The 25,215-nt window shown below is 33.4% G+C and overlaps 6 protein-coding genes and 2 non-coding genes across 20 annotated transcripts; 6 read left to right on the top strand and 2 right to left on the bottom strand.

Annotated features, from left to right (window-relative positions):
- Positions 1 to 161: 161 nt before the first annotated feature.
- On the bottom strand, positions 162 to 4,873 carry LOC137816296 (calcium-dependent protein kinase 29). 2 transcript variants are annotated; one of them, XM_068619392.2, is made up of 8 exons: positions 4,201 to 4,873; positions 1,947 to 2,090; positions 1,639 to 1,791; positions 1,426 to 1,541; positions 1,063 to 1,230; positions 842 to 969; positions 616 to 715; positions 162 to 467 (listed from the first exon to the last, which is right to left on the bottom strand). In XM_068619392.2, the coding sequence occupies exons 1-8, from the start codon at positions 4,871 to 4,873 to the stop codon at positions 384 to 386; spliced, it is 1,566 nt and encodes a 521-aa protein (XP_068475493.1). In that variant the 3' UTR covers positions 162 to 383. The 2 variants fall into 2 exon arrangements, with proteins under 2 accessions (XP_068475493.1, XP_068475492.2); XM_068619391.2 differs by lacking the exon at positions 4,201 to 4,873 and adding an exon at positions 2,882 to 3,894.
- A 1,278-nt stretch (positions 4,874 to 6,151) lies between these two features.
- Positions 6,152 to 9,977, top strand: LOC137816299 (uncharacterized). 3 transcript variants are annotated; one of them, XM_068619395.2, is made up of 5 exons: positions 6,152 to 6,206; positions 8,401 to 8,440; positions 8,613 to 8,666; positions 9,406 to 9,535; positions 9,620 to 9,977. In XM_068619395.2, exons 3-5 carry the CDS (start codon positions 8,613 to 8,615, stop codon positions 9,757 to 9,759), a joined length of 324 nt encoding a protein of 107 aa, XP_068475496.1. In that variant the 5' UTR covers positions 6,152 to 6,206; positions 8,401 to 8,440; the 3' UTR covers positions 9,760 to 9,977. The 3 variants fall into 3 exon arrangements, with proteins under 3 accessions (XP_068475496.1, XP_090161229.1, XP_068475497.1); XM_090305103.1 differs by lacking the exons at positions 6,152 to 6,206; positions 8,401 to 8,440 and having other exon boundaries at positions 8,664 to 8,707; XM_068619396.2 differs by lacking the exons at positions 6,152 to 6,206; positions 8,401 to 8,440; positions 8,613 to 8,666 and adding an exon at positions 9,166 to 9,306.
- On the top strand, positions 6,641 to 8,261 carry EMB975 (Tetratricopeptide repeat (TPR)-like superfamily protein). The gene has a single exon (XM_068619393.2). The coding sequence runs from the start codon at positions 6,641 to 6,643 to the stop codon at positions 8,132 to 8,134; it is 1,494 nt and encodes a 497-aa protein (XP_068475494.2). The 3' UTR covers positions 8,135 to 8,261.
- On the top strand, positions 8,916 to 8,979 carry LOC137816755 (small nucleolar RNA snoR101). The gene has a single exon (XR_011081869.1). It is a non-coding gene; the product is annotated as a small nucleolar RNA snoR101 (small nucleolar RNA).
- A 3,213-nt stretch (positions 9,978 to 13,190) lies between the features above and the next one.
- LOC137816298 (Tetrapyrrole (Corrin/Porphyrin) Methylase) lies at positions 13,191 to 18,312 on the top strand. Of its 5 annotated transcripts, none has more exons than XR_016523298.1 (8): positions 13,191 to 13,301; positions 13,444 to 13,564; positions 15,305 to 15,483; positions 15,566 to 15,690; positions 15,772 to 15,996; positions 16,448 to 16,487; positions 16,660 to 16,751; positions 17,887 to 18,312. XR_016523298.1 is itself a non-coding variant. In XM_090305045.1 (8 exons), exons 5-8 carry the CDS (start codon positions 15,855 to 15,857, stop codon positions 18,072 to 18,074), a joined length of 462 nt encoding a protein of 153 aa, XP_090161171.1. In that variant the 5' UTR covers positions 13,191 to 13,301; positions 13,444 to 13,564; positions 15,305 to 15,483; positions 15,604 to 15,690; positions 15,772 to 15,854; the 3' UTR covers positions 18,075 to 18,312. The 5 variants fall into 5 exon arrangements, 4 of the variants coding, with proteins under 4 accessions (XP_090161171.1, XP_090161141.1, XP_068475495.1 ...); XM_090305045.1 differs by having other exon boundaries at positions 15,604 to 15,690; XM_090305015.1 differs by having other exon boundaries at positions 15,604 to 15,690; positions 15,772 to 16,001.
- On the top strand, positions 17,228 to 17,289 carry LOC137816756 (small nucleolar RNA snoR101). The gene has a single exon (XR_011081870.1). It is a non-coding gene; the product is annotated as a small nucleolar RNA snoR101 (small nucleolar RNA).
- A 1,043-nt stretch (positions 18,313 to 19,355) lies between the features above and the next one.
- LOC137816295 (uncharacterized) lies at positions 19,356 to 20,860 on the bottom strand. Of its 6 annotated transcripts, none has more exons than XM_068619386.2 (4): positions 20,801 to 20,860; positions 20,429 to 20,551; positions 20,200 to 20,333; positions 19,356 to 19,731 (listed from the first exon to the last, which is right to left on the bottom strand). In XM_068619386.2, exons 3-4 carry the CDS (start codon positions 20,291 to 20,293, stop codon positions 19,592 to 19,594), a joined length of 234 nt encoding a protein of 77 aa, XP_068475487.1. In that variant the 5' UTR covers positions 20,294 to 20,333; positions 20,429 to 20,551; positions 20,801 to 20,860; the 3' UTR covers positions 19,356 to 19,591. The 6 variants fall into 6 exon arrangements, with proteins under 6 accessions (XP_068475487.1, XP_068475489.1, XP_068475488.1 ...); XM_068619388.2 differs by having other exon boundaries at positions 20,200 to 20,329; XM_068619387.2 differs by lacking the exon at positions 20,801 to 20,860 and adding an exon at positions 20,630 to 20,794.
- A 1,522-nt stretch (positions 20,861 to 22,382) lies between these two features.
- On the top strand, positions 22,383 to 23,379 carry LOC137816294 (uncharacterized protein At1g76070). The gene has a single exon (XM_068619382.2). The coding sequence runs from the start codon at positions 22,493 to 22,495 to the stop codon at positions 23,231 to 23,233; it is 741 nt and encodes a 246-aa protein (XP_068475483.1). The 5' UTR covers positions 22,383 to 22,492; the 3' UTR covers positions 23,234 to 23,379.
- Positions 23,380 to 25,215: the final 1,836 nt, after the last annotated feature.

The following is a 25,215-nucleotide window of genomic DNA, read 5'->3' as shown; positions in this document are numbered from 1 at the left end:
TATCTTATAATTACTTATAAGGGCATGAAAAAAAAGTGCACAAATATATATTGAAATTCTGAACATTAAAAACTGAATCAACCCAGAAAAGTTTTGAAATGGAAGAAGAGTTTTTTCTAGATATTTCTTGTAACAAATAACGATATGTAAAGGTAGCAATCGCAAGAACGTGTTTGGATCATAGTTTTATTTATTTTCCAAATATTGCAGTTTATTTAAAACAATGTTTACAAAGTTTAGCATAGAGTGGGAATGCCATAAAATTTTACATGAAGTAAGTAACAGATTCACAAATTCAAGAGTGATTCAATCATCATCAGCAGCAAGCAGCAAACAGCAAGAAAAATCCAGAAACTGCTTTGTTTTGATGCCACTCAACACAACTATCGTGGTTTCTCCTTCTCATCAATATCCAGAATCCCCTTTCTCATCATTGCCACAAACTCCTGGTAATTTATTTTCCCATCCTGCAAATGAAAAGCTCAACCATAAGTCCCTACTATTATTATATCATTATCACAATAAGTTTCAAGTAATCTATTCTAAAGTTTGAGCTATCACCATAACTGAGATGTTAAACATAGTAAAAAGAAAAAATCTATAGTAAAGTCATACGTTATCAGTATCCACATCATCGATGACTTCATCTATAGTTGCCTCATCTCCCATCTGATATTCAGTCAATGCTTGTCTAAGCTCTTCTCTTGTTATATATCTGACCAAAGTCACCAAAACAGAACTTAGTTAAGCAAAAACCATAGAAAATACACTATTCAAATATACTAAAATTAAACAATAAATGAGTAAGGATCAAAATCAAACTAAAGGACTTCATACTCACCCACTGTTATCCTTGTCAAAGTATTGAAAAGCCTTGTACAAATTCTCTTCCTTTTCCAGTTTATGCCGGTTTATAGTGGCAGTGATGAACTCTTGATAGTCAATAGTTCCATTCTTGTCAACATCAGCCTAAGAAGGAAAAATTATGTATCATTGTTTATTATATCTTGATGTAAGAAAAAGGGTACAAACATTTTTCTAAATGTTAATTTCTGAACTCACAGCTTCCATTAGCTGCTTTATTTCGTATTCACTAAGCTTGGATCCCAATTTGGTTAATCCAGATTTGAGTTCCTCGTATGTGATTGTGCCACTGCGATCAGTGTCCATATTGTTGAACATTTGTTTCAAGCCCTTGATTTCCTCCTCTGAAAGGTTTTCTGCTATAACCTTTCATATAAAAGAAAAACAAGAAAATTCTCATACTATTTTTGTTATGGAAAGCAAGTGTAACAGATTTTTATTTTCATGTTTTTAACTTACTCAACTGACCACATTCAACAGTAGTTACATTTTTTTTTTTGCAGGGCATTTGAACATATATATTTCATTCAAATTTATGCACTGCTGAAAAATCTGAGGTACCTTTAAAGCAAGTTTCTTCATCTTGTTCATTGCTCTGAACTGTTTCATTCTACTCAAAACAGCATTGTCAATAGGCTTGTCAGATGCTTCACCACCCTCCTTCATCCAAGGGTGTTCTGGTTCAAATGAGTAATGTAAATACTTTTTTATTGAGTTTAACCATCAGAATGTGAGAGGCTAAAACATAAATGCAGCAGTGAGTGACGTACTTACCAAGTGCTTCAGCAGCTGTAATGCGTTTCTTAGGGTCACGGGTCAACATTTTCCTTATCAAATCCTTTGCAGCAGCTGATATAGAAGGCCATGGTGCGCTCTCCAGATCAAGTTTGCCTTCCAAAATTGTATCAAATATGCCTCTCTCGGTTTCTAAAATTGCCCCACAGATAAAGTTACTGAAGCAATGAACAGTACTAAAACAATCTATCTATCTATCAGGGGATGATATTCTTCTATAAATCAATTGAATGACGAACTTTTAACTAGTGTTTGAGTTATAAACAGAAGTCACAGATTATACTTACCAGCCCAAAAAGGAGGCACTCCACTTAGAAGGATGTATAAAATGATTCCTGCACTCCACACATCTATTTCTTTTCCATAACTCTTTTGTAACACCTCTGGGGCCACGTAGTACGCACTTCCAACAAGCTCCCTATACACTTTATCTGTAGAATTGGATATTATTTAGTACAGTCCAATCAATAGATTCTCGCACACAAATTTCAAAATGTAACTATTGTCAAACATATCAGCCATTTATTTTGCTGAAGGCAGTTTTTAATACCCATCATACTTTTAAATATAGAATATCATTTTTACTGGCTCAATCTGAATCATAAGTGATATATCCACAACTTATATCAGTCTATAATTATTTTTTTCCCTAAAACTTGCACTAGTTTATGAAATGAAATAAAGAAAATAACCTTCCTTCATATCATCAATTATAAGTTGAACAGGTTGTCAAAGTATTATGATTTATGTCAGTAGGAGCTAAGACGGTCTATTACCAAAAGGTGACTTGGCGTCTTGTCTCTGCTTTTTCTTTTCTTTTCTGTTACTCCTTTTTATAATGGTCCCTTTTATAATGGGAAACCGTTTACTCGGTTGACTTGTCATTATCACATTGGAGATCGTTTACTTGGTTGACTCCAATTCTCCACAATAACAATTGACTCAGTCTTCTTCCTCTGCCTATCAGCAACTAATTCAACTCAATTGTATAAGGCAATTATTAATTTTTCATATCTACTCAACATGGACACAAACTTACACTTCTAATCCTAACATTAGCTTTTTATTACTGTAATACTTTTCCAACAAATCTGAAATTAGACGGCAACGTTTGGAATCTTTTTAGTAAAGAAAAAGGAGAAGAAGCAATCAGAGCTTGAATCTGTGAAAATAAAGAAAATAAAGGAATTAATGAATGGAAGAGAAGTGACTGAGGCATGACCTTCTTCAATGAACACGGACAATCCAAAATCGGTGGCTTTCAAGGGTGCCTTAGGATCCTTATTAGCAAGCAAGAAATTTTCTGGCTTAAGGTCTCTGTGCATGACCCCCATGAAGTGACATGCATGAACCACATTCACGACTTGTCTGAATATGGAAGCAGCTTCACTCTCGGAGTAGCTACCCTTTGCAGTGATGCGATCGAAAAGCTCGCCACCCAAACACAACTCCATCACCAAATGCACGTTCTGCAAATCCTCGTAAGCGCCCTTGAACTCAACGATGTTGGGTTGACCCGAGAGGTGCTGCAGGATCAGAATTTCCCTCTTCACATCGTCCATTTGCTTCTTTTTGGTTAGCCTCCGCTTTGAAATGGACTTGCAGGCGTATTTCCTTCCAGTGGTCTTCTCGGTACAGAGACGAGTGATCCCGAATTGACCCCTCCCCAGCTCCCTCTCCAGCGTGTAAAGCGCTTTAATGTCAAAGTATGGTTTCTCTAGAATTCGTGAGGGATCACTGAATGATGATGAAGGGGCGATGGAAAGTGAAGGGTCTGAGCTTGCATAACGAGGTTGTTGGGTTGTTGGAGGGCGTGGACGAGGGTGAAAACGATGAGGGGGTGGTGAATCATAGTTGATTGTTATTTCGTTGCTGCGGGGTTTGCTGAAGCAGAAGCCCATGTGGATAAATAACGTTTCTTTGTGGAGAGATTCTGATTGATGTGTGAGATTTTCAGGTTCTGAGTTTAGATGTGGAAAAGAAAAGAAAAACACAAAACACAAACTGTGTTGCCACTCTTGATTTATTCTTTGCTTTTGGTTTGGGGTTGGGATATTGGATATGTGATATGGGATTTGGGATGAGATGAGATGGTCCTCTCTTCTCACTCACACAACATAAAGCACCATTCCTCACTTTTTTGCATCAGTACGCAGTACGCTTTGTTAGAGAGAGACAGTGACACAGAGAGAGAGATTTTATGTTGTTTAACACCCTCACTATGCTCTGTTTCATGTTAGTTTGTGTGTTTTGATGTTATATATGCTGCTGTTAGGTTTTGTTAGTTACGTGTCTAGTGGAATTTCTCTCCTCTCCGGCCCCACATCCAATACCAAACCAAAGAACTCATCTTTTATTACCTATATACCAGAGACACTCACCCAGATACTAATATAGGATACGAATACGATATGGATGATACTGATATAATACGTATCCATATCGTATTTCATGTTTATAGGTTAAGAGAAAAAGCATTTAGTAAGAAGAAGATAAAAAGTATGGAAATGAGAGACAGAGAGAGAGAGAGTGGTGAGTGACCTTCCTCGATGAAAATGGAGAGTCCAAAATCGGTGGTTTTGACGGGAGCGTCGTCTGTGTTGGTGGCTAGCAAGAAATTCTCCGGCTTGAGGTCTCGATGCATGACGCCCATGAAATGGCAGACGTGAACGGCGTTCACGATCTGCCGCGTGACGGCCGCCGCCTCACGCTCGGAGTAGTTCCCTTTGGCAATGATGCGGTCGAAGAGTTCGCCGCCGCTGCACAGCTCCATCACCAGGTGCACCTGCTGTCTGTCCTCGTAAGCCCCTCTGAACTCCACAATGTTGGGTTGCCCAGAGAGATGCTGCAGAATCATAACCTCTCTTCTCACGTCCTCAATCTCCTGCGCACTCAAAAGCTTCGACTTCGCAATGGACTTGCATGCGTACTCTCTCTGCGTCGTCTTCTCCACGCACAGATAAGTCACACCCCATTGCCCACTTCCCAGCTCTTTCTTCATCTCGTAAATTTGCTCTATCTTCACGTAAGGTTTTCCCAGAATAGCTCCCGTCTGTGCCTTGCTACTCTTTTTCTCACCACCACCTGCAACTGCTTTCCTTTTTCCACTATCTTCTCTCGAGCTATTCTCCGGAGAGGACTCCCATGACTCCATGATTTCTATTTCACGGGCCTTGTTGCAGCAAAACAACGCCTTAAACAACCCCAACCCCATTTTTTTTCTTATCAGAGCTTCTTTCGATCTTGATCTTTACCTGGTGATAGTTTTTTTTTTACTTTTCTATGGCCATTTCTTGAACTGATAATAACCCTATTTATATAACCCAATTAACTGTTCGTTTCAGTGGGGTTCATCACAATTGCCAATGTTTTTGGTGCTTTTCTTCTTACCTTGGATTAGTGGGAAGAACAAGAATATAATAATGTGTACGCTTGTAGGTTTTAAGCTTTGCGGATTAGAACCGATTCCATTACTCTTCTCTTGGTATTGGCACGATCGTGGGAGAAACACCATGAACGCTTCGCATCTATGTATGGGTTCTTCTTCACGATTCTTTTCATATTTATCTATAACAATATTATCCTTGGTTCATGCTCAGGAAAAGCTTCTGTGTCACCATATACATTATGTAAGTGAAGAATTATAGAAAAGTATCAAGTAAAACTCTACAAACTTTATCAGATTTATTCACAGTTCATAAGCCTATCTTCATTGCTTCAGTTAGTATAAAGGATACACAAAAAAGTTAAATTGTTTGAAAAATCTAGATTGTGTTACTGTTTTAAAAAACTTCATTGTTCCTATATCGAATTAGTGTAACTTTTAATGTGAAAAACATGTTTTAAAATAAAATATACAGATAATTGTTTAAATATTTTTGATTGGTTAAGAATATTATTATCCCAATATTTTGCATGTCTAGCCCCAAACACACTCGCACACTTTATTTTATTAATAGAAAATAGAAATTAATATTGTTTTATAAAAAAATGTACTAATTTATTAAATATATCTAAGTTTAAAAATTTCTTTCAAAAGCAAGCTTAAATATAACATACTTAATCAATCCAAAAAGTGAATCTAAGAAAAAAACAAAGACAACCTCAATTTGAACATTCAATTATTATATAATCTATGAAAGCTTGCTCACTAGTAGAAGAAAGGAGAGAACAGACAGAAAGGTATAAATTTTGCAGTGGTTACTAAAATCATCACTCTTGCATCAAACTTCTGTCTTTAACTGGTGTTGAAGATCAAGTTACCTCTACAATGAGGAATTTAAGAAGACAACATGGGTGCAAAAAGTAATTAATCGTGTTTTGTTTTTGAAACAATGATGAAGTTAAACGCAACATACAATTTTTTTTTCACTGGAGATAAGGGTATATGTGGAAAACATGGTGCAGGAAGTATTAGTCTCAAAATAAAACTTAATGGCCCAAAAGAATAAACCCATTTGGGCCTACAAAACCCTAAACCCATTACAAACCAGCAAAACATTGGCAAACCGTTGCTGGGGAAGAACCCGAGCTTCACAGCAGCAATGGTGCGTGTTGGATCCTTCTTTCATCTCCTTAGATGCCCTGTTATTCTTGCAGATATACATGTTTTAGTTTACTTCTCTACAAATTTAGTGATTTGCATTCAATCTATTCAATTATTTAATCATCAAACCATTTGATAACGAAATCAAGAAATTCTCCTGGGAGTGAAGAACAAATTGTTATAGATTTGCGTTTAACCCGAATGAAATGGACGCCGTTTCTGTGTTCTGGGAATTGGAATTCGTCACCCCCAATTCGGCAAGTTCAATTATTTCCAATAAAAAGTAACGTATTGTGCTGATTCGGTACTGTAATATGCACACTATTTGTTTGATGAAAGTCCTGCACGGAATAAAACACCCACATGACGGTAATTTTCTTTGCAGGTTCTGAATGACAATGCAACTGCCACATTTTTAATTCATACTTGTGAATAATGTACTGCACCTTGTCATTTCCCTGTGTTCATTTTGTTCCGGTGGGAAGAACTTGTTGCAACTACAGAAGAGTCACTTTAGCAGCACATTCAAAGAGAAGACCACCAAAGGATAGCCGGTATCGACCATCAAAGGATAACCGGAATCGACCACCAAAGGATAACCGGTATCGACCACATCCTAAGCAACCTCCAGATTTTGGTGTTAATTTATTCTTGAAGAAGCCTAGCACCACCTCTAAACCAACTGAGGCTGATTTTGATATCAATCAAGAGAATGATGAAGTGGAGGATGAAAATATTGGTGTTGTTTGGGAATCAGATGAGCTTGAAGTCATCTCATCACTTTTCCAAGGTAGAATTCCGCAAAAGCCTGGAAAATTACATCGAGAAAGGCCTCTTCCTCTCCCAGCTCCCTACAAACTCCGACCTTTGGGACTACCTAAACCAAAAACACAAGTAAAATTGACAGCTCCAGCTGTGGTTTCTTCTCGGGCTTCTATGACTAAGAAAGTGTACAAAAGCCCGCGTTTCCTAGTTGGACTGGCAAGAGAAATGAGTAGGCTTGGTCCAGCTGAAGATGTATCTAAAGTTCTTGGAAAGTGGGTGCAGTTCCTGAGGAAAGGGTCCCTGTCATTGACAATAAGGGAATTAGGTCATATGGGATTCCCTGAGAGAGCTTTGCAAACATTCTTATGGGCACAAAATCAACCTCATCTCTTCCCTGATGATTGGATTCTGGCATCAACTGTTGAGGTCTTGGCCAGGAATCATGAGTTGAGAATTCCATTCAACATTGACCACTATACTGGTCTGGCAAGTCGTGCTGTATTGGAGGCAATGATCAAGGGTTTTATAAAAGGAGGGAACCTTAGACTTGCCTGGAAGGTTCTAGTAGTTGCCAGAAGGGATAAAAGAATGCTGGATTCAAGTATTTATGCCAAGTTAATATTAGAACTTGGAAAGAACCCTGACAGACACAGGCATGTGTTGCCCTTGTTAGATGAACTTGGAGAACGAGATGAATTGAATTTAAGCCAGCAAGATTGTACTGCTATAATGAAAGTATGTATTAAGATGGGAAAATTTGAAGTAGTTGAGAGCCTGTTTAGTTGGTTCAAGCAGTCTAGCTATCAACCAAGCGTAGTTATGTTCACTTCTGTTATTCACAGCCGTTATACAGAGAAGAAATACAGAGAGGCATTGGCTGTAGTTTGGGAGATGGAGTCTTCTAATTGCCTTTTTGACCTTCCTGCTTATCGTGTGGTAATAAAACTGTTTGTTGCTCTGAATGATCTATCTAGGGCCATGAGATACTTTTCAAAACTTAAAGAAGCTGGATTATCTCCCACCTTTGGCTTATACAAGGACATGCTTCAAATTTACATGGCCTCTGGGAGGACTGCAAAGTGCAAAGAGATCTGCAAGGAGGCTGATATAGCAGGATTCAAGCTAGATAAATATCAAGTGTCACAGATAAATGAAAATTTGTAGACTTGAAGAATCCTTCAAGCATTTCCATTGGTTTATAAATTCTAAATCCCTCTGTCTAATATAATCGCTGGGCCTCCTTTTGTACATTTACAAATATAATGAATTCTTTCCGCATTGAGATTAATAATTTGGAATGTTTAATATAATATAGGTGAATTTGACAACTATAAGCTGCTTTTCATCTGTCATTGTATGAATCCTTAAAAGGTTCTTCCTTTTTGTTTATTGAGAGAGCTAATCTAATTTCCAATTTGGTATGGTTACAGATATTCGCAGGAAGGAGCCCACACTAGAATCTTTGTGCAGGTAGGTTTTCAAAATAGTAACTTTTTTCTTTCTCCTGTTTCCTCATGTAGGTGTTGCTGAAGTTCTGTCAGTCATTGTAATGTTCTGGTGGTATCTTGACATTCATTGAATTGTTTAGTTTGATGCTTTTCTTTGTATGTTTTATGTATCCTTTTTATTATGGTCATTTCAGATGGAAAAACCATTGAGCAGCTTTTGGAAATTGTGCAAGATCGTGAAGAATCTAGTGAGCAAGTTTACATCACACTTGTTTGATACATTTCAACTGTAAATTATTTGCCTCTTGATTGCGTTAATTTAAAAATTTAGACCTTTGAAATTTGTTCTGGATTGTGCCTTATTGCTTGACTGTTTGAATTCATTCTCGTTCCCACATACATTTATAAGTTTCCATGACAGTCCTTTTGCTTGTTAGAACATTCTGGAATGTCTTTTCATAAACTGAAACACAATTGCAAAGCTAATGCATATGATGGTTTTACACTTGATCTCTGAACTTCAGGTAAGTTCATGTGTTGACAAGTTCATTCACTGATGCTTTCTCTTTGCACTTGATTGTGAACCTGCTAGTAAGGCAGAAAAATGTTTATAATGAGGATTTAGGACATTCTAATTTTGAAAGATGTTATCTTATGATCAAGTTTTGCATTTCTTTACTCAATCATAAGTTTCTATGTTTTTGAAGACTGTGATTTGAAAAATGAAATAAACGTTGTTTTCTTTTTATTCAGGTCAGCATTCAGGTAACCAGCTGGGTGATTTTAACTCCTCTCTCAGCCGTTTCACCAAGTTGCAGTTTTTGTCATTACCTCCTCATCCCCTAACTATTTTCTTACCTTACCTGTATCCATCGCAGGTTATACTTGGTAATTGATATATGAAAATAGTGATGGCTCATGAATGCATACTCATCATCTGTATGTGTTATTATTGTAACTGTTTTGTTTGTTTTCTGAAATGGCTAGCTGTTTAGGAAGAGGCGGGATAGTTTCTTTGCCTCCATGGATCTGCAGGACTTCCTTCTCCGTGCTAGAGTCTTGAGGCTTTACAGACAAGCACTGAGAATTTCTGGTCGAGCCCCTTCTTCTGCCAGAGGTGAATGTTCTTAATTATCTGGCTCATTCCTTTATACAAAATTTGCAGTTTGATAAGATTGGTTGATGTAATGGAGTGGTGCAGGTGAACTGAGACAGACAATAAGACAAGAGATGGAAAATAATAGAAAGTGCAACGACAAGCAAAGAATCCGTTTCTTGATTAGTGAGGGATTGGAAAGACTAAACCGACTGGGTGAAATGCTTGACATGCAAGGTCATTGATCATTGATGGATTGTTTGGAGAGTAAAAAATCTAATTACTTCATCAATGATAATATGGTATCTGTAAAATTATGGTTTAAATTCTCTGTTCATTAAAAACTTTGCTTCATGATTCTCCCTTTCTACTTTCTACTCAGATTCCTTAGCGAAGTACTCTATGGATTAGAGTAAACAATCTTTTGATTTAATAGTTGATAGAATCTTATGTATTATTGGCGTTATGTACCAATTCTTTTTAACCCAAAAATAATATTCCCCTCTACCAATCGCTAAAGAATTGTCTAACCATGCAAGACGAAGTCATAAGCTTTTCAACTGCTCCTCCTTACCCTGAGAATAAGGTTCGAACTTCTTCCTGTTACAATCTGAGATGTTTTTTGTAAGGTAAATTTTGGTAAAGAAAATGAAGAATTAAATCCAGAATTTAAGGTTTTGTTTGTTTTTTCCCCATACTTTTTTAAAAAATCATTCGTAGAACATTTGAAATAACTATTTTTAATCTTTTGAAAATATGTAAATTTTGGTTTTAGTAATGCAAAATAGTTTTCTTTGATTTTCAATTCTTAAAGATTTTTAAGTCCCTATTTTAATCTTTAATACCCATTTTAAGATAATTAAATCACCTTTATTTCATGGATCATTACAGATTTTTAAGTGCTACATGTTCACATTATATCACAATACTACTAAATAAAGAAAATTAAAATCCAACTTCATTCATTTATTTAATGAGATTAATAACATATTTAAATCTTTATAAATTTTATAATATGGTAGCAATCTGTCCCACATTACTGCACTGTCTCACATTAGTGTAAAATGCAGGACGGGCTTAAGTAATGTATACTTATGGTTAATAAATTTATATGAAACTAACTAATTAAATGTAAAATAATTTATATGAAAATTATTAATTAAATTATTACTACAAACTATATTAATATTTTTATTTAAATATCGTGACTTGGTTAAAAGGTCTTATATAAGACTTGTGAGATTAGGAATAACATAAGAATAATATAAGAGGGTTAGTTTGGGGAGTAAAAGTTATAAATTTGAAATTAAAACAATGTTTGAAAGATTTATGATGGTTAGACACGTGATTTAAAAAAAAAAAATTAATATTTATTTTCTCCCGTTGGATAGGTATTTTATCTATTATCTTTATAATTAGTTAAAGATTAACTAACTAAATCGGTCTTTTATCTTAATTTATATGCATAATCCTTTTAAATATAACTGTTTATCTCTTTTAATCATTCATCTTTTTTCTCTTTCTGTGTTAAACGCTTATATTTTTAAAAGAAATTATCTATAATTAAAAATAATTTTATACAGCAATTAAATTAGTTATTGTGAAAATATAATTTATAAATTTAAAATATTTATTCATTATAATTTTAATAGTATAAAAAATAAGCCTAATTTTTACTCCGAATTTAATTTTTCAAATTCTAATTTATATCTAATTTTTCAACATCAGTTAGAATACTTATTAACACTATTTTTTTAATCTTTTTCTATCATAGCATACCATTTATAACTAGAGTTATATATCTTTTATTTATCTTTATCTATCATACCATATAATTTATTATATCTAAACTTATCTCTAATTTAGTTTTATCTTTTTCTACACTATCCTATTAGGTGAGTGCTTTATATGTCCACTATTTAAAATGTTTTGAGTTGATTAGAAATGGTGTACAACAATAGTGTTTTTTGAAATTGAAAGTGAGAGAGATTTTGCAGAGTTGAAGAGAGTGTTGTTGATATGGATTCAGCTCGAACAATGCATGAACCAAAATTGATAGAATTGAAGGATTTGAGGCGATTGCTTCCATGGAATACACCATCGTTACCACTGAATAAAGTTGGAAGACGTTACATGAAGGTCAAGGAACCCATTTATCGGAATGGAGTGAGAGTTTACTGGCAACAAGTCATTGAAGAAGATGAAGAAGATCAAGAAGAAGGACTTTTCAAGTTCTTTAACACACTTTTCTTTTCTCTTATAGGAAGTGTCGTGGGTAAGTTTTTTGCTTGGTGAGATCTTTAGTTAGCTATGTTCTTTACGAGAGATTAGTTATTAGGTGTTAGTTTTTTTTTATGAATTTGAATTTTTTTGGACGTGACATACTTACTGTGATTTATATAAAGATTGAATCATATCTTAACTTTTTATTTATTTATTTTCTGTTGATAAAAAAAAATAATGTTCTTCATTAATTATTGAAGATGGAATCAGATACCTTAATATATATAACTACACAAATATTCATGTTAACTAAATTTGTTTTCTTTTTCTTATAATTGTTTATGCATGTTGTTGAAAATCTTATATAAATTAAGATATTTTATAATATATAAATAAATAAAAATCTCACTTTTGATTTTATTAAATTGAGTTATACTTAAAATTTATTTTTTAATATGGTATCAAAACATTTCGAGTCTATTATAGTGATTGACTAAAACTTAAGATATTTCATAGTATATAAATGAATACAAACATCAACTTATAAATCGGTAATTAATAGTTTTCTTATTTATTCAATTGTTTAGGATGTCTGTTTATGATGTAAAATTATTGTTTTTCTTTATTTTATTTTTTAAAACAGTGTAAGTGTATTGGGTATGATTTTCAGAAAGGACTTTCACCAATATTTTCAATCAAATGATTATCTTATTACGATACATTGTGATTCCGAAACACAAGTTTGATTCTTACTTAATAGATCTCTATGAACTTTTTTTTTTCATTTTTAAAAATATATATAAATGAAATTTAAAATATTGTCAAGAATGTTTATTTTTATAGCATATTATACGTTTTCTTTCAGGTAACATGCAATATAAGATTTCCATCTACTTTCACTAAATTTTGTTGGCTAAGCTAACGTAAATATAAAGAGATTTATAGTCATAAAAATAAATAAATTAGACTTGTATATTTTATATTTTATATTTTTATTAAATTATCGAAACAAACTTCTCATTGAAAGACTAAGAAAATGAAGATTTGTTTTATAATTTTTTATCATTTTCATGAACAATGTCAATATTTTAACTTCTAAGTTGTTTTAAATAATATCATCAGAGTTGTAATGATTGATCATGTTATATAAAAAACTTACACTGGAACAAAATGATTTAATTTAATTAACAAACTGATTACAGTTAATATCTAAAAGTAAACAATTTCGTTTCGTATCAATAATAAAAATATCAAGTTAATAAAAATTAAAGAAAAAATAAAAAGAACAAACATGGGTTAATTACTTTCTCCAGTATATTTTCTTCCTTTCTAAAATATATAAAGGGTAGAAGAAGACAATGTGGGTGCAAAAAGTAACTAAATGGATGAGCGCAGCTTAGCCCAAAATAATAAACCCATTTGGGCCTACAAAACCCTAAACCCATTACAAACCAGCAAAACATTGGCAAACCCTAAATCGCTATCACTTTTACCTCAGTCACAGGGGAAGAGTTCGAGCTTCACAGCAGTAATGGTGCGTGTTGGATTTTAGCTTTCAATTATGGTGAGCTTTTGCTTCTTCTTCCATTGTGTTTTCTTATTTTGTTCTGAATTGTTTTAAACCACGCTCTGCTTCGTGTGTGGCTATTCCTATCCCTCTTTTCTGACAATTTGTATCAACATTTCTGACTATGTGTTTGAACCAGAACATCCGTGGTTGAAAGAAGTTGGTGAAGCATCTTCATCATTATGCTCCGATTGGTATCCAAGTGCTTCATCCATCACATGTCACATGTTGTCTCTGCTTAATTAGTGCTGCTGAATGAGGTGAACATAGGGATTATCACATTCCACTTTCCACCATTTTTCATACCATGGATAGATCATGTTTGCAAGACTCAGCTGGCTGAAACTTGGAAAATTAGTTGTAATTAAAACATAGTTGAAATTTGTTTAAATAGATTAAATTATATAAGTGTTTGATAAGATTATATAAAAGATGTGTTAGAGAATAAGTTGATGTTATATATTGTAGTCAAAGTAGGGACACATATCTATGGTAGGAAATAAATGTACCTGATTTTGAAGAGAATAGACCGGGGTTTCAAAAACTAAATGATCAAATCTATTACTAATTTTGTATTTGATGGTGATGTTTATGTGGGTACTCCTTTCCAGCCACAACTCCACGTGACTCTCTGTGGCTATCTGTCTCTGTATCTGGTAAGGCATGAAGCTAGATTATTATAAAGAAAAAGGGAATCCAACAAAAAACAGCAGACATTTGTTCAACCATGTGCTACTTATTATTATTATCAATCTATATTTCCAATGCTTAAGATCTACACATAAACTGAATCTTTCAATAATGGACTTTTACTCTTTCCCTGCTATTCAATGTTTTTCTTTCAAATCCTTCTTTCTCAAGTACAATCACTATACATCTCTATGGTTTTGATCTGTACATGCTATTTAGTATTATTATTTTTAGCATAGTTGTCTCTCCTCATAAAAGTCATTGATCTTAGCCTGTTATATATGTTTTTCTAATAGGGTAATTTATGGTCTTTACCATCTTACCTTCTTCTTCAAGCCCAAACTTACATATATGGTTATTCACAATATTCAAATTTCATACATATTGAAGAGGATCACTGTGACCACTAACTTGTTATGAACAGTTATATAAATAAATTAAACAATTTAATAATGGGAATAGTTAATAAAACGTAAAAAAAAGAAAAGAATATCTTATATATTTATTTTGTGACCAAATTGCATATATATCCTAGTTTTAAGGAGATTTTTTCTTCATGTAGCTTAGTTGTTTTTAAACGTTAAAGGAGTTAGCTTCAGCTTGTACTTGTGTTTGTTCCTGTTGTTATGTACTAGCTTATCTAATAAGCAAGTAGCCTTTGATTCTGAATAACAAAGATTCTCATTTACCATTTCTTATTTTTTAAAGAAAATCCACACATGTAACATCTGTTAATCCACATTCACTTTTTTATATTAAAAACATTGTAGAAAGATTTTATCAAATATTTTATGAAAACAGGGTTTTGCTATTTGCACCACTCTTTAACCTTTCCCCAGTTTTCATGACATACCCTTCCCAGGTTTTGGTATACATAAATTATTTCAATCAAGTTTATTGTAGTGATAATTAAAATATATTAAAGAAGTAAGCTGTGCAGATTTAAAATATTATTTCTGGAAAATGTAAAATATAATTTTAATTGATAGATTTACATAGTTTTAGAAATGTTTTATTAAAAAATTAAAATATTTGTGTCAGTATAATTAGTTTACCTTATAATTTTTTTTCTAATACTAATAGAAAATTAACATTTAAACAAGATTCATACTAAATTATTTATACATTTTAATTAAACTTATCTATTTAAATTAAGTTTATAAAACAAATTAAAGAGAGTGCCGTTTCAGTCTTTTCCCTTGGTTGGAGTTGAGAAAACCTAGGAGTGTCGCCTCTGCCACCCACCTTACTCTTTTCTTTCTCTCAGACTCCATCCCTCTCTCTGTTAACTCTGTATTTTCTGATTTCAGAAGAAAAGATCAAAGCTTGGAGAACAAAAATGTTATACATAATAGGATTAGGATTGGGTGATGAGCAAGATATCACTCTCAAGGGTTTGGAAGCTGTCAACAAGTGCCACAAGGTTTACATGGAAGCTTACACTTCCCTCCTCTCCTTTGGTCTCTCTACCAATGGCATCTCCAACTTGGTACCATCTTTTATCTCCCATTCCTTTTCTTTCCTATTACTCTTTCTCTCTTCTTCAATTTTCACTCTTTTCATCTCCTTAGGAAAAACTATACGGTAAACCCATTATTCTTGCCGACAGAGAAATGGTAGAAGAAAAGGCCCATGAAATTCTTGCCCAAGCTCATCATGACCATGTTGCTTTTCTCGTCGTTGGCGATCCCTTTGGGTATGCTATTGCTTTCTTCTCTGTACAGCATTCTTTTGCATCACACTCTTCACGGTTTATTAATTTTATGTTTTTTCCCAGGGCTACCACTCACACTGATCTTGTTGTTCGAGCCAAAAAGATGGGGATTGTTGTCAAAGTAGTGCACAATGCATCTGTGATGAATGCTATTGGAATTTGTGGTCTGCAGCTTTACCGATATGGGGAGACTGTTTCTATACCTTTCTTTACTGAGACATGGAGACCTGATAGCTTCTATGAAAAGATTCAGCAAAACCGCCTCATGGGACTGCACACTCTTTGCTTGTTAGGTTACTCTCTCTTATCTGTGCTTTAGAATTTGCTTGGATAATCTTCTTTATAAACATTTATGAGAGAAGAAAAAAAAAATTAAGTTTAAAATTTGCTCCTGCTAGCTTCCTCACAATTTAGTTTTCAATTTGTATATGAGCTAATTTTAGTTTCTGTAAAAACATTTTTTTTTTCTTGTATTAGTTTATATGGAGAAATCTAATAAAAAAAATGCATGTGTTAGAGATTGTGACTAGGTTGTAAGTGCTTCTTCCTTCCTTGCCTAGAGTGTCGTGTAAACATCTAAAAGATAGTTAGCATAAACGTTTGTTATTTTATTCAATAATATGTTCAAAAGATTGTACCATCTGAACGAAAACTTTCTTCTTTAACTAGTGTACTAAAGGTTCTTCCTTTTTGTTTATTAAGAGAGCTAATATAATTTCCAAATTTGGTATGGTTACAGATATTCGCGTGAAGGAGCCAACACTAGAGTCTTTGTGCAGGTTGGTTTTCAAAATAGTAACTTTTTTCTTTCTCCTGTTGCCTCATGTAGGTCTTGCTGAATTTCTGTCAGTCATTGTAATGTTCTGGTGGTATCATGACAATCATTGAATTGTTTAGTTTGATGCTTTTCTTTGTATGTTTTATGTATCCTTTTTATTATGGTCATTTCAGAGGGAAAAAAGCCTATGAACCACCCAGATATATGACGATAAACACAGCCATTGAGCAGCTTTTGGAGATTGTGCAAGATCGTGAAGAATCTGGTGAGCAAGTTTACATCACACTAGTTTGATAAACTTCAACTGTAAATTATTTGCTTCTTGATTGCATTAATTTCAAAGATTTAGTCCTTTGAATTTGCTCAGGATTGTACCGTTTTGCTTGAATGTTTGAATTCATTCTCGTTCCCACAGACATTCATAAGTTTCCATGTTTTTGTAATCTGCTAACCGGGTTGCTTATTTGTGAACATGAAAAATTTAGACGTTGTGATTTACATTGAGTTTTTTGCGCTGTAGATGTTATGGGTGTGTTTTTGCTCGTTATTTGATTTCCCTCTTTATCGTAACATTGATAACTGATAAGTTAATTAGACCTGTTAGATATTATTATGATGACAGTCCTTTTGCTCGTTAGAACATTGCGTTTTGGTTTTTGCACTAGCAAGTTCAATTGTTATTTTTTTTCTGGAATGTCTTTTCATAAACTGAAACACAATTGCAAAGCTAATGCATATGATGGTTTACACTTGATCTCTGAACTTCAGGTAAGTTCATGTTGAGAAGTTCATTCGCTGATGCTTTCTCTTTGCACTTGATTGTGAATCTGCTAGTAAGGCAGAAAAATGTTTATATTGAGGATTTAGGACATTCTAATTTTGAAAGATGTTATCTTATGATCAAGTTTTGCATTTCTTTAATCAATCATAATTTTCCATGTTTTTGTTATCTGCTCTCAGGGTTGTTTATTTGTGAAGATGAAATAGTATATAACCAGTTCTAATCTGGAGAAAGAATTGTCAAATATATTTATGTCTATATTTATAAATTTATCTATTCCCTTGGTTTTACCTAATCAGTGACTGTATCCTTACATCTCTGTTGTTGACTGTATATTATAATCATCAACAGTTCTAGATTTTCGACATGTTAAATTGCTTTGTTTTCAAACATTTTTTATGAGTTGTTAAAGATCAGTCAATTATGTAATTTTGGCCCTTGTTTCCCTGCCCTGTGTCTTTGTTTGTGGTTCTTAAATGTGTGCCATTGTATTTGCTCATCAGGGGCAAATCTTCACTGGTAAGCGCTTATACTTTATATATATTTGGACCTCCTATCATTTCTCATAAGAAATATTATGTATCTAGTTTAAAGTGGCCTTCCCCTCCTTGCCTTGTAGCCTATACTGAGGATACAGAGTGTGTTGGGCTTGCACGGCTTGGTAGTGAAGATCAGATGATAGTAGCTGGAACTATGAAGCAGTTGCTGTTAATTGATTTTGGAGAACCTTTGCATTGCCTTGTCATAGCTGGCAAGACCCATCCTGTGGAGGAAGAGATGCTGGATTTTTACAGATGCAGGACATAGATACATTTAGAGAGTAGCAAGACCCATCCTTGCTTGTTTTTTGTTGAAGGAGCCCTTGTAGTTTTGCTCTTTTTGTTAAACTTTTTGGTTTCTAATCAGGGCTAAAAGTTAACTAAAATTCATTGGTGGATGTGGTTGCAGAGTCTGGGTCTTGAAATGTATTCAGCCCCCCGAAAAGTGATTATTTTCTTAGTTGTAACTAATATTTATTTCCTACTTAATTCTTTTACCCAATCAATATATTATCAATATAATAGAATAAATAAAATATTTTAAAAAATATTAAGCACTTCATTCTCTTTTAGAATCATAATAAATAATCATAAAAATTAAAAAAACTCCATTTCTATAACTTATGAAAAAAAAACACTTTTTTATGATAAAAGAAGTTCTAATTCATACTTGCGGAACACAGTTTCTTGAATATCAAGTCATGCTTTATATGCAAGGCCTGTCTGTTTACATGTAATAAAAATTGAAGTTGCTCAATCTCAAATTATAATTTTTGTCCTTTTATAAAATGATAGCTCTCTCACTTTCAGTTTCAAAAAACACTATTGTTGTACACTATTACTAATCAACTCAAAACATTTAAAATAGTAGACATGTAAATCACTCACCTGGTAGGACAGGGTAGAAAAGATAAAACAAAATTAGAGATAAGTTTAGATATAATAAATTTTATGGTATGATAGATAAAGATAAATAAAAAAATATATAACTCTCGTTATAACAAATGGTATGGTATGATAGAAAAAGATAAAAAAAAAAAGTGTTAATAAGTATTTTAACTGATGAAATTTAATGAATTATTATTGTTTGAATTTCCTTATTTAACTAGTATTTAGAGTTTTTATATGCATTGCCTAGCATGATATAAAGTGGCACTGGTTTAAAATTATTCGAATTTATTTTACATATGACGATTTTAAACAACTATTTTTTTTTATAATGTTATCGCTCTAACTATTTCCATCGTTTTTTTTTAAATAGCATTTTGTCCCTCCACTACTTAGGCTAATTTTTATACTATTAAAATTATAATGAATAAATATTTTAAATTTATAAATTATATTTTCACAATAACTAATTTAATTGCAGTATAAAATTATTGTTAATTATAGATAATTTCTTTAAAAAATATAAGCGTTTAACTTAGAAAGAGATAAAAGATGAATGATTAAAAGAGATAAACCGTTATATTTAAAAGGATTATGCATATAAATTAAGATAAAAGACCGTTTGAGTTAGTTTATCTTCAACTAATTATAAAGATAATTGATGAAATACCTATCCAACGGGAGAAAATATATAAGATTCTATCAAGTATTAAATCAAAAGAGTGTTTACTCTAATCCATAGAGTACTTCGCTAAGGAATCTCAGTAGAAAGTAGAAAGGGAGAATCATGAATCAAAGTTTTTAATGAACAGAGAATTTAAACCATAATTTTACAGATACCATATTATCATTGATGAAGTAATTAGATTTTTTACTCTCCAAACAATCCATCAATGATCAATGACCTTGCATGTCAAGCATTTCACCCAGTCGGTTCAGTCTTTCCAATCCCTCACTAATCAAGAAACGGATCCTTTGCTTGTCGTTGCACTTTCTATTATTTTCCATCTCTTGTCTCATTGTCTGTCTCAGTTCACCTGCACCACTCCATTACATCAACCAATGTCATCAAACTTACATGCATGTATCAAAGAACTGGAACTTTTTTAACAGCCATTCCACCAAGTAATTTTTTAAACGTTATAAAGGAGTTAGCTTCAGCTTATGTAGTACTTGGGTTTGTTCCTGTTGTTATCTAATAAGCATGTATTCATTAATTCTGAATAACAGAGATTGTCATTTCTCATATGTTTTTTATTCTCAGTTATAAATTTTTTTGCCTGTGTAGACCACAAAACGGCACAATACTGAGAAAGTGTCACTGAAATTACAAAACTGTGGACCCAAATGATCCTTTCAATTTTACCAACTTCAATCAACATTTCAGAAGCACATATTCCTGAATCTTTGTTAAGTTTCATTATAAAACCACAAATAAGCGTATATAACATCACAAGAATGTTGAATTGTATAAAGGAACGAGCCAGATAATTAAGAACATTCACCTCTGGCAGAAGAAGGGGCTCGACCAGAAATTCTCAATGCTTGTCTGTAAAGCCTCAAGACTCGAGCACGGAGAAGGAAGTCCTGCAGATCCATGGAGACAAAGAAACTATCCAGCCTCTTCCTAAACAGCTAGCTATTCCAGAAAACAAACAAAACAGTTACAATAATAACACATACAGATGCAGAGTATGCATTCATGAGCCATCACTATTTTCATATATCAATTACCAAGTATAACCTGCGATGGATACAGGTAAGATAAGAAAATAGTTATGGGCTGAAGAGGTAATGACAAAAACTGCAACTTGGTGAAACGGCTGAGAGAGGAGTTAAAATCACCCAGCTGGTTACCTGAATAGAAAGAAAACAACGTTTATTTTACTTTTCAAATCACAGTCTACAAGAATTGGAAAAGCGTCATTAGCACACTTTCACAAACACTTGGTGTGCGTTTCAACTATCGTATATGCCAAAACGGCTTAATTGAATGGGAAATCGAAAAACCGGTGAACGATTCGTTAGTGGCATTGCGAGAAATGGTCGCGTGAAATTGGCGGCAAGAAATAAGCCACAAAATTAAAAAATGGTAATGTATCATACATGCAAATTGTTCCCCTCTGATTCATGAAATGCTCGATTTTCTTTGTTTTGTAGATGCCCATTTGAAATGTGTTTAAGGCCCATTTATGTACTTATAGAAGCCCATTTGAAATGTCTTTAAGGCCCATTTATGGACTTATAGAAGCCCATTCCAAATTTTCAATGGTTAAAATGACACTTAATCTACTTTAATCGTTTTCTTTAAAAAAAAAAGTTATTTTTTGGTCAGAATATATAGGTATACACGGTTTATACCCATATATATACATTAAAAAAAATACTTGCAGTGCTAATTAAAAGTTGAAAATAATATTTTAAAGAAACAAAACTGAAGAAAACGTGTTTATATTTTTTATTATTAAAGATTCACTTCTTTCTCGCGTTATTACCGTGGAAAAAAATATTTGAAGTATATACTGTTATTGTTGTTTATATAACATAAGCTTTGTCTTATTATTTGGCATCCACAATTGTTTCAACTCTCCAAGTCCCTATCATCGAGGTTGGTAACCTTTTTCTGGTTGTAGTATTCTCATTTTTTTAATCTTATATTTAAAATGTATATTAGGATAAATGAATAAGTTAAACAAAAAATAAATAAATTATCTGATAAATATTTCCGTAATTATAATACAATAAATTAGAAAATATAGTTTAATATAATGTTTCAGTTTTCCTACCACGTTTAAGCAGCGATTAGCAAATACAAAGTTTGTCTTATTTCACCAAAACCTTGTGTTCATCGCTATCTGAGTAGGTTTGACCCACGTGTCGTGTTTAGTGATTGGATAAAAACTTCACAAGTTAGGCACCATCGCAAACGTGCGAAGCCAAAATAAGCACGGATTAACTTGAAGTGATTTTTTTTGTGAAAATAGTTTTGTAATTTTTAAAAAGGACATATACTACAGGATAATAAAAAAAAATCCACATAACCAAATGATTTGGTTGAAAAGATCGAATGATTTATATAATTTATACAGAGAGTTTGGAAAATCTTAATTAATCATAATTAAACAAATTTATTTATAAAACAGGATTAAGAAACGATTGAGTCTTCTTTTGGATTTAGGAGCAGATCGATATCAGTTGATGCCAATTCAAAAGGTATAAATATCAGAAGAAACCATACGTCTTAGGTATTTGTTTCTCTCGACTCACTTGCATATTGTACTCAGACTAACTTGATTGTCAGAGTGTTTTACAAATTTCCCTTAAACATTCGGCAAAAAAATTAACCAATCAAAGACCATCATATCTAAAAGTGGTGATCAGAAAATAAAATCAGTTACCCTAAAACATAATCTATCTTGAAGAAGACATAAATATTTTTTTATAGTAATAGAAGGCTATATAACCTAAGTTAAAAATGAACAAATATTTAAAAAAAAATGTTATTATAATTATAAGGATAAAAATTGAATGTTTGCTTAAAATGCATGTTTGTTTACATTGTTGTGCCTAAGCATAAGCATAAAGGCGAAGAAAGGTGTTGTGTTTCGTCAGTGTTTCGTAAGTAGATTTTATTTGACCAACGCTTTCACTGTCCCACTCTCCCACCTTTATTGACAAAGTCAAAAAACACGCTAACGTCGTAACGAAACCCACTTTCACACCACGCGCATCCCTTTAAAACACAACACAGTCCCTCCTGGTTCCAACAATTCCTTCACATCTCGCAGATTTGAATCCATGGAGAAAGAGAACAAACAGTCAAAGCTGAAGAACAAGATCTTGAAGATACTGCCAAAAGCTGCAGCAGCAGTCACATTCCAGAACCCTCCCTTCAGCCCCGGCAGAGATCACAAGTTCAAAACACATGGCGGCAAAGGCTTCTTCTCCGGCCCCATGATTCCCGACGAAGCCAGAAGAAAACCCAGGCATGGCGGCGTCGAGACTCAGGAGCCCACGTCGCCCAAAATCTCATGCATGGGACAGATCAAGCACAAGAAGAAGCACATTCAAAAGGAAGGGGCGAAGAGCACGTCGACGTCCACACGCGCGAGAGAGAGCGCGTCTTCCGCCACTCCCGGAGACACGACAGAGGAGAAGAAACAGGGTTCGAAGTTTCAGAGGTTGTTGTTCCACGCGGGGAAACCGAAGGCTGCGGCGAGGAAAAAATCTGATGCGGGCGAGGACAGAGCGCCGCCGTTGGGTCACATGAGGCGATTTGCGAGTGGGCGTGAGACTTTTTCGAATTTCGAATGGAAGGCCCAGATTGCGCCGGAGGAAAGAGATTGCTTCTCGGACAATGATGATAGAGTGGAGAGCGATGCAGAGGATGAGGTGATAATCCCTTTCTCTGCCCCTCTGACGGCTGGCGGTGCACCGTTGCTTAGTGTGCAACCTCGGAAAGAGATTAATCTGTGGAAGAGAAGAACCATGGCAGCTCCTAGGCCTCTTCAGTTGAATCCTGTGCTTACGGCCAAATGATTTTTTTTTTTGTTTATTCAAATTTTTATATTTGTTTTTATTCATTTCTTTCATCTTCTACCAACACCTCATCATTATCATCATGTACAGAAAAGATGTTTAATCATAAATCATGCTACAGCAATCACGAATCACGATTCATTTCATTTTTCCTAGCTACACTGTTTTTCGTACACTTTTATTTATAATGTTCTTTCAATTTTGTTTTAATGTTTGTAATCAACGTGAGTTTAAATTAAGATTAATAAAAAAGTATAATTAATTTTTCTTTTTAACTTGAGCAGCCAATTTGACCAACTACTACATTTTAAAAGATTAAATTGATTAATAATTCATTATTCTATGAACCCATTTGACTATGATTATCATTTTTAAGATGAACCAATTCTATGAACTCATTATATTGTTAGCTTGAAAAATTGTTTGATTAGTTTATGGTGTCAAATAATTTAAAGTCTAATTCTGTTTGCTTGAACATGTACGTACTACTAGCAATGTCTTCACATAAGCTCAAAGAGTTTTCAAACTTAATATTTTATTAAATAGAAAACTATAATTATTTATTTGAAACAAAAGAAAATATAAAAGCGATTATTGTTATAAAATGATGACTAATCTATTTATTATTGTATATGTAGCATAACGTTGATTTGTCTTGAATTCAGATATTGATAACGTCATAACTCGAAAACATGCTTTGATTAATGAAGTGGAAGTTGTTGATGCAGCCCTTCTCCTTTCCAACCTAACTACAAGTACCCACTTTCATCTTCAACTTTATATTATTTAATAAAATTCAAAACCAATGAAAATTTCCCAAAAGAATTAGCATAGAAAATGAGAAGTGGTATAAAACTGGTAGCCGCCACATAAAAGGGAAAAAAAAATGGAATGCATTGACTATGAAGAAGAGAAAAGTTGGATTAGATTTGTTATTAAGTTGTTTATTGAGTGAAAAATAGAGAAAAATAATGAGTTTGTTAGAAGTTTGGGATTTGAAAGAGATAAAAAGAAAGACAGCGAATATGGGTTGTGACCACATAGTAGATGAAGAAGGCAAAATCTGTGATCTGATGTGCTTCCATGTTTATGAGAATCACATGTCGCCACGTGGCTTCTTATTTTTCAATTTCTTCCGCCACCAGATAATACTTTAGCACGGACCTTCTTTCAAAACCATCAAACCAACATATAAATCAACCCTTCATAATCAAACCTATACAACTTCGAAATTTCTCCATGCAACAAAATAAGTTTTTAAACTCAACTTTTTTTTTCACAATTATTTATGAACAATATTTGGGTATTCGCATCGAATATTGACATCCAGAAGATTCAGTATATTTGTCATCAATTGAAAAACAAAAAAACACATAATTGACTTCTGGATTTCAATATCCAGAACCATCCAGAACTCTTGAACTTACACTTTTTTTACATTTGAAATGTTTATGGATATCAATATCCGAAAGCAAAAAATTAAATATAATCTTCCAAACATAAGCATCTAGTACATCATATACACATCCAGAATAGAAAAATACTTTTGGATATAGATATTCGAAAGTCACACATTTTGTAAAAACTTCTTGCACTGCATTGCGTATAAGTTTTCACAAGCACAACTCTTCTCCTCCTCTTTGCCGTCGTGCCTTGGGAATTCAGTGGTGTGTATTGGGTGCCATCGTGCCTTAGGTACGTAAGGTTGGGTTAAGTGGATAAAGGTTGTTGTTGGGGAATGCATTGTTGTAGTAAAAACCTATATTTTATTTCATTAAGGATATAATAGACATTTTATATTTTTTATTAAGTATACACAAAACATTTCAATGTTGTTGGGTGTAGGTGAAAAATGGTATGATGGAGGAGAATCTGCCATAAAACTTCTGTCAAACCCACTACCCAAGGCCCAACCTTAAACTACTCATGTCAGACCTCAATCAGCCCGATCAAGCCCAATATATTTTGTTAAAATTAATTCT

The sequence above is a fragment of the Phaseolus vulgaris genome, chromosome 1 (genome assembly GCF_051622355.1).
Source record: "Phaseolus vulgaris cultivar YP4 chromosome 1, ASM5162235v1, whole genome shotgun sequence".
NCBI classification, from domain to species: Eukaryota; Viridiplantae; Streptophyta; class Magnoliopsida; order Fabales; family Fabaceae; genus Phaseolus; species Phaseolus vulgaris.
This window is presented reverse-complemented; position numbering and strand designations above follow the sequence as displayed.

Coding starts and splice junctions, on each gene's coding strand:
- LOC137816294 (XM_068619382.2), top strand. CDS start 22,493: ATGGAGAAAGAGAACAAACAGTCAAAGCTGAAGAACAAGATCTTGAAG.
- LOC137816298 (XM_090304972.1), top strand. CDS start 15,334: ATGTTATACATAATAGGATTAGGATTGGGTGATGAGCAAGATATCACT. Junction 16,002..16,447: donor GCACACTCTTTGCTTGTTAG/GTTACTCTCTCT, acceptor GTATGGTTACAG/ATATTCGCGTGAAGGAGCCA. Junction 16,488..16,659: donor ACACTAGAGTCTTTGTGCAG/GTTGGTTTTCAA, acceptor TGGTCATTTCAG/AGGGAAAAAAGCCTATGAAC.
- LOC137816296 (XM_068619391.2), bottom strand. CDS start 3,560: ATGGGCTTCTGCTTCAGCAAACCCCGCAGCAACGAAATAACAATCAAC. Junction 1,542..1,638: donor TACAGCTGCTGAAGCACTTG/GTAAGTACGTCA, acceptor CATTTGAACCAG/AACACCCTTGGATGAAGGAG. Junction 970..1,062: donor TAAAGCAGCTAATGGAAGCT/GTGAGTTCAGAA, acceptor TTTCCTTCTTAG/GCTGATGTTGACAAGAATGG.
- LOC137816299 (XM_068619395.2), top strand. CDS start 8,613: ATGGAAAAACCATTGAGCAGCTTTTGGAAATTGTGCAAGATCGTGAAG. Junction 8,667..9,405: donor GCAAGATCGTGAAGAATCTA/GTGAGCAAGTTT, acceptor TGAAATGGCTAG/CTGTTTAGGAAGAGGCGGGA. Junction 9,536..9,619: donor AGCCCCTTCTTCTGCCAGAG/GTGAATGTTCTT, acceptor GGAGTGGTGCAG/GTGAACTGAGACAGACAATA.
- LOC137816295 (XM_068619386.2), bottom strand. CDS start 20,293: ATGGATCTGCAGGACTTCCTTCTCCGTGCTCGAGTCTTGAGGCTTTAC. Junction 19,732..20,199: donor AGCCCCTTCTTCTGCCAGAG/GTGAATGTTCTT, acceptor GGAGTGGTGCAG/GTGAACTGAGACAGACAATG.
- EMB975 (XM_068619393.2), top strand. CDS start 6,641: ATGTACTGCACCTTGTCATTTCCCTGTGTTCATTTTGTTCCGGTGGGA.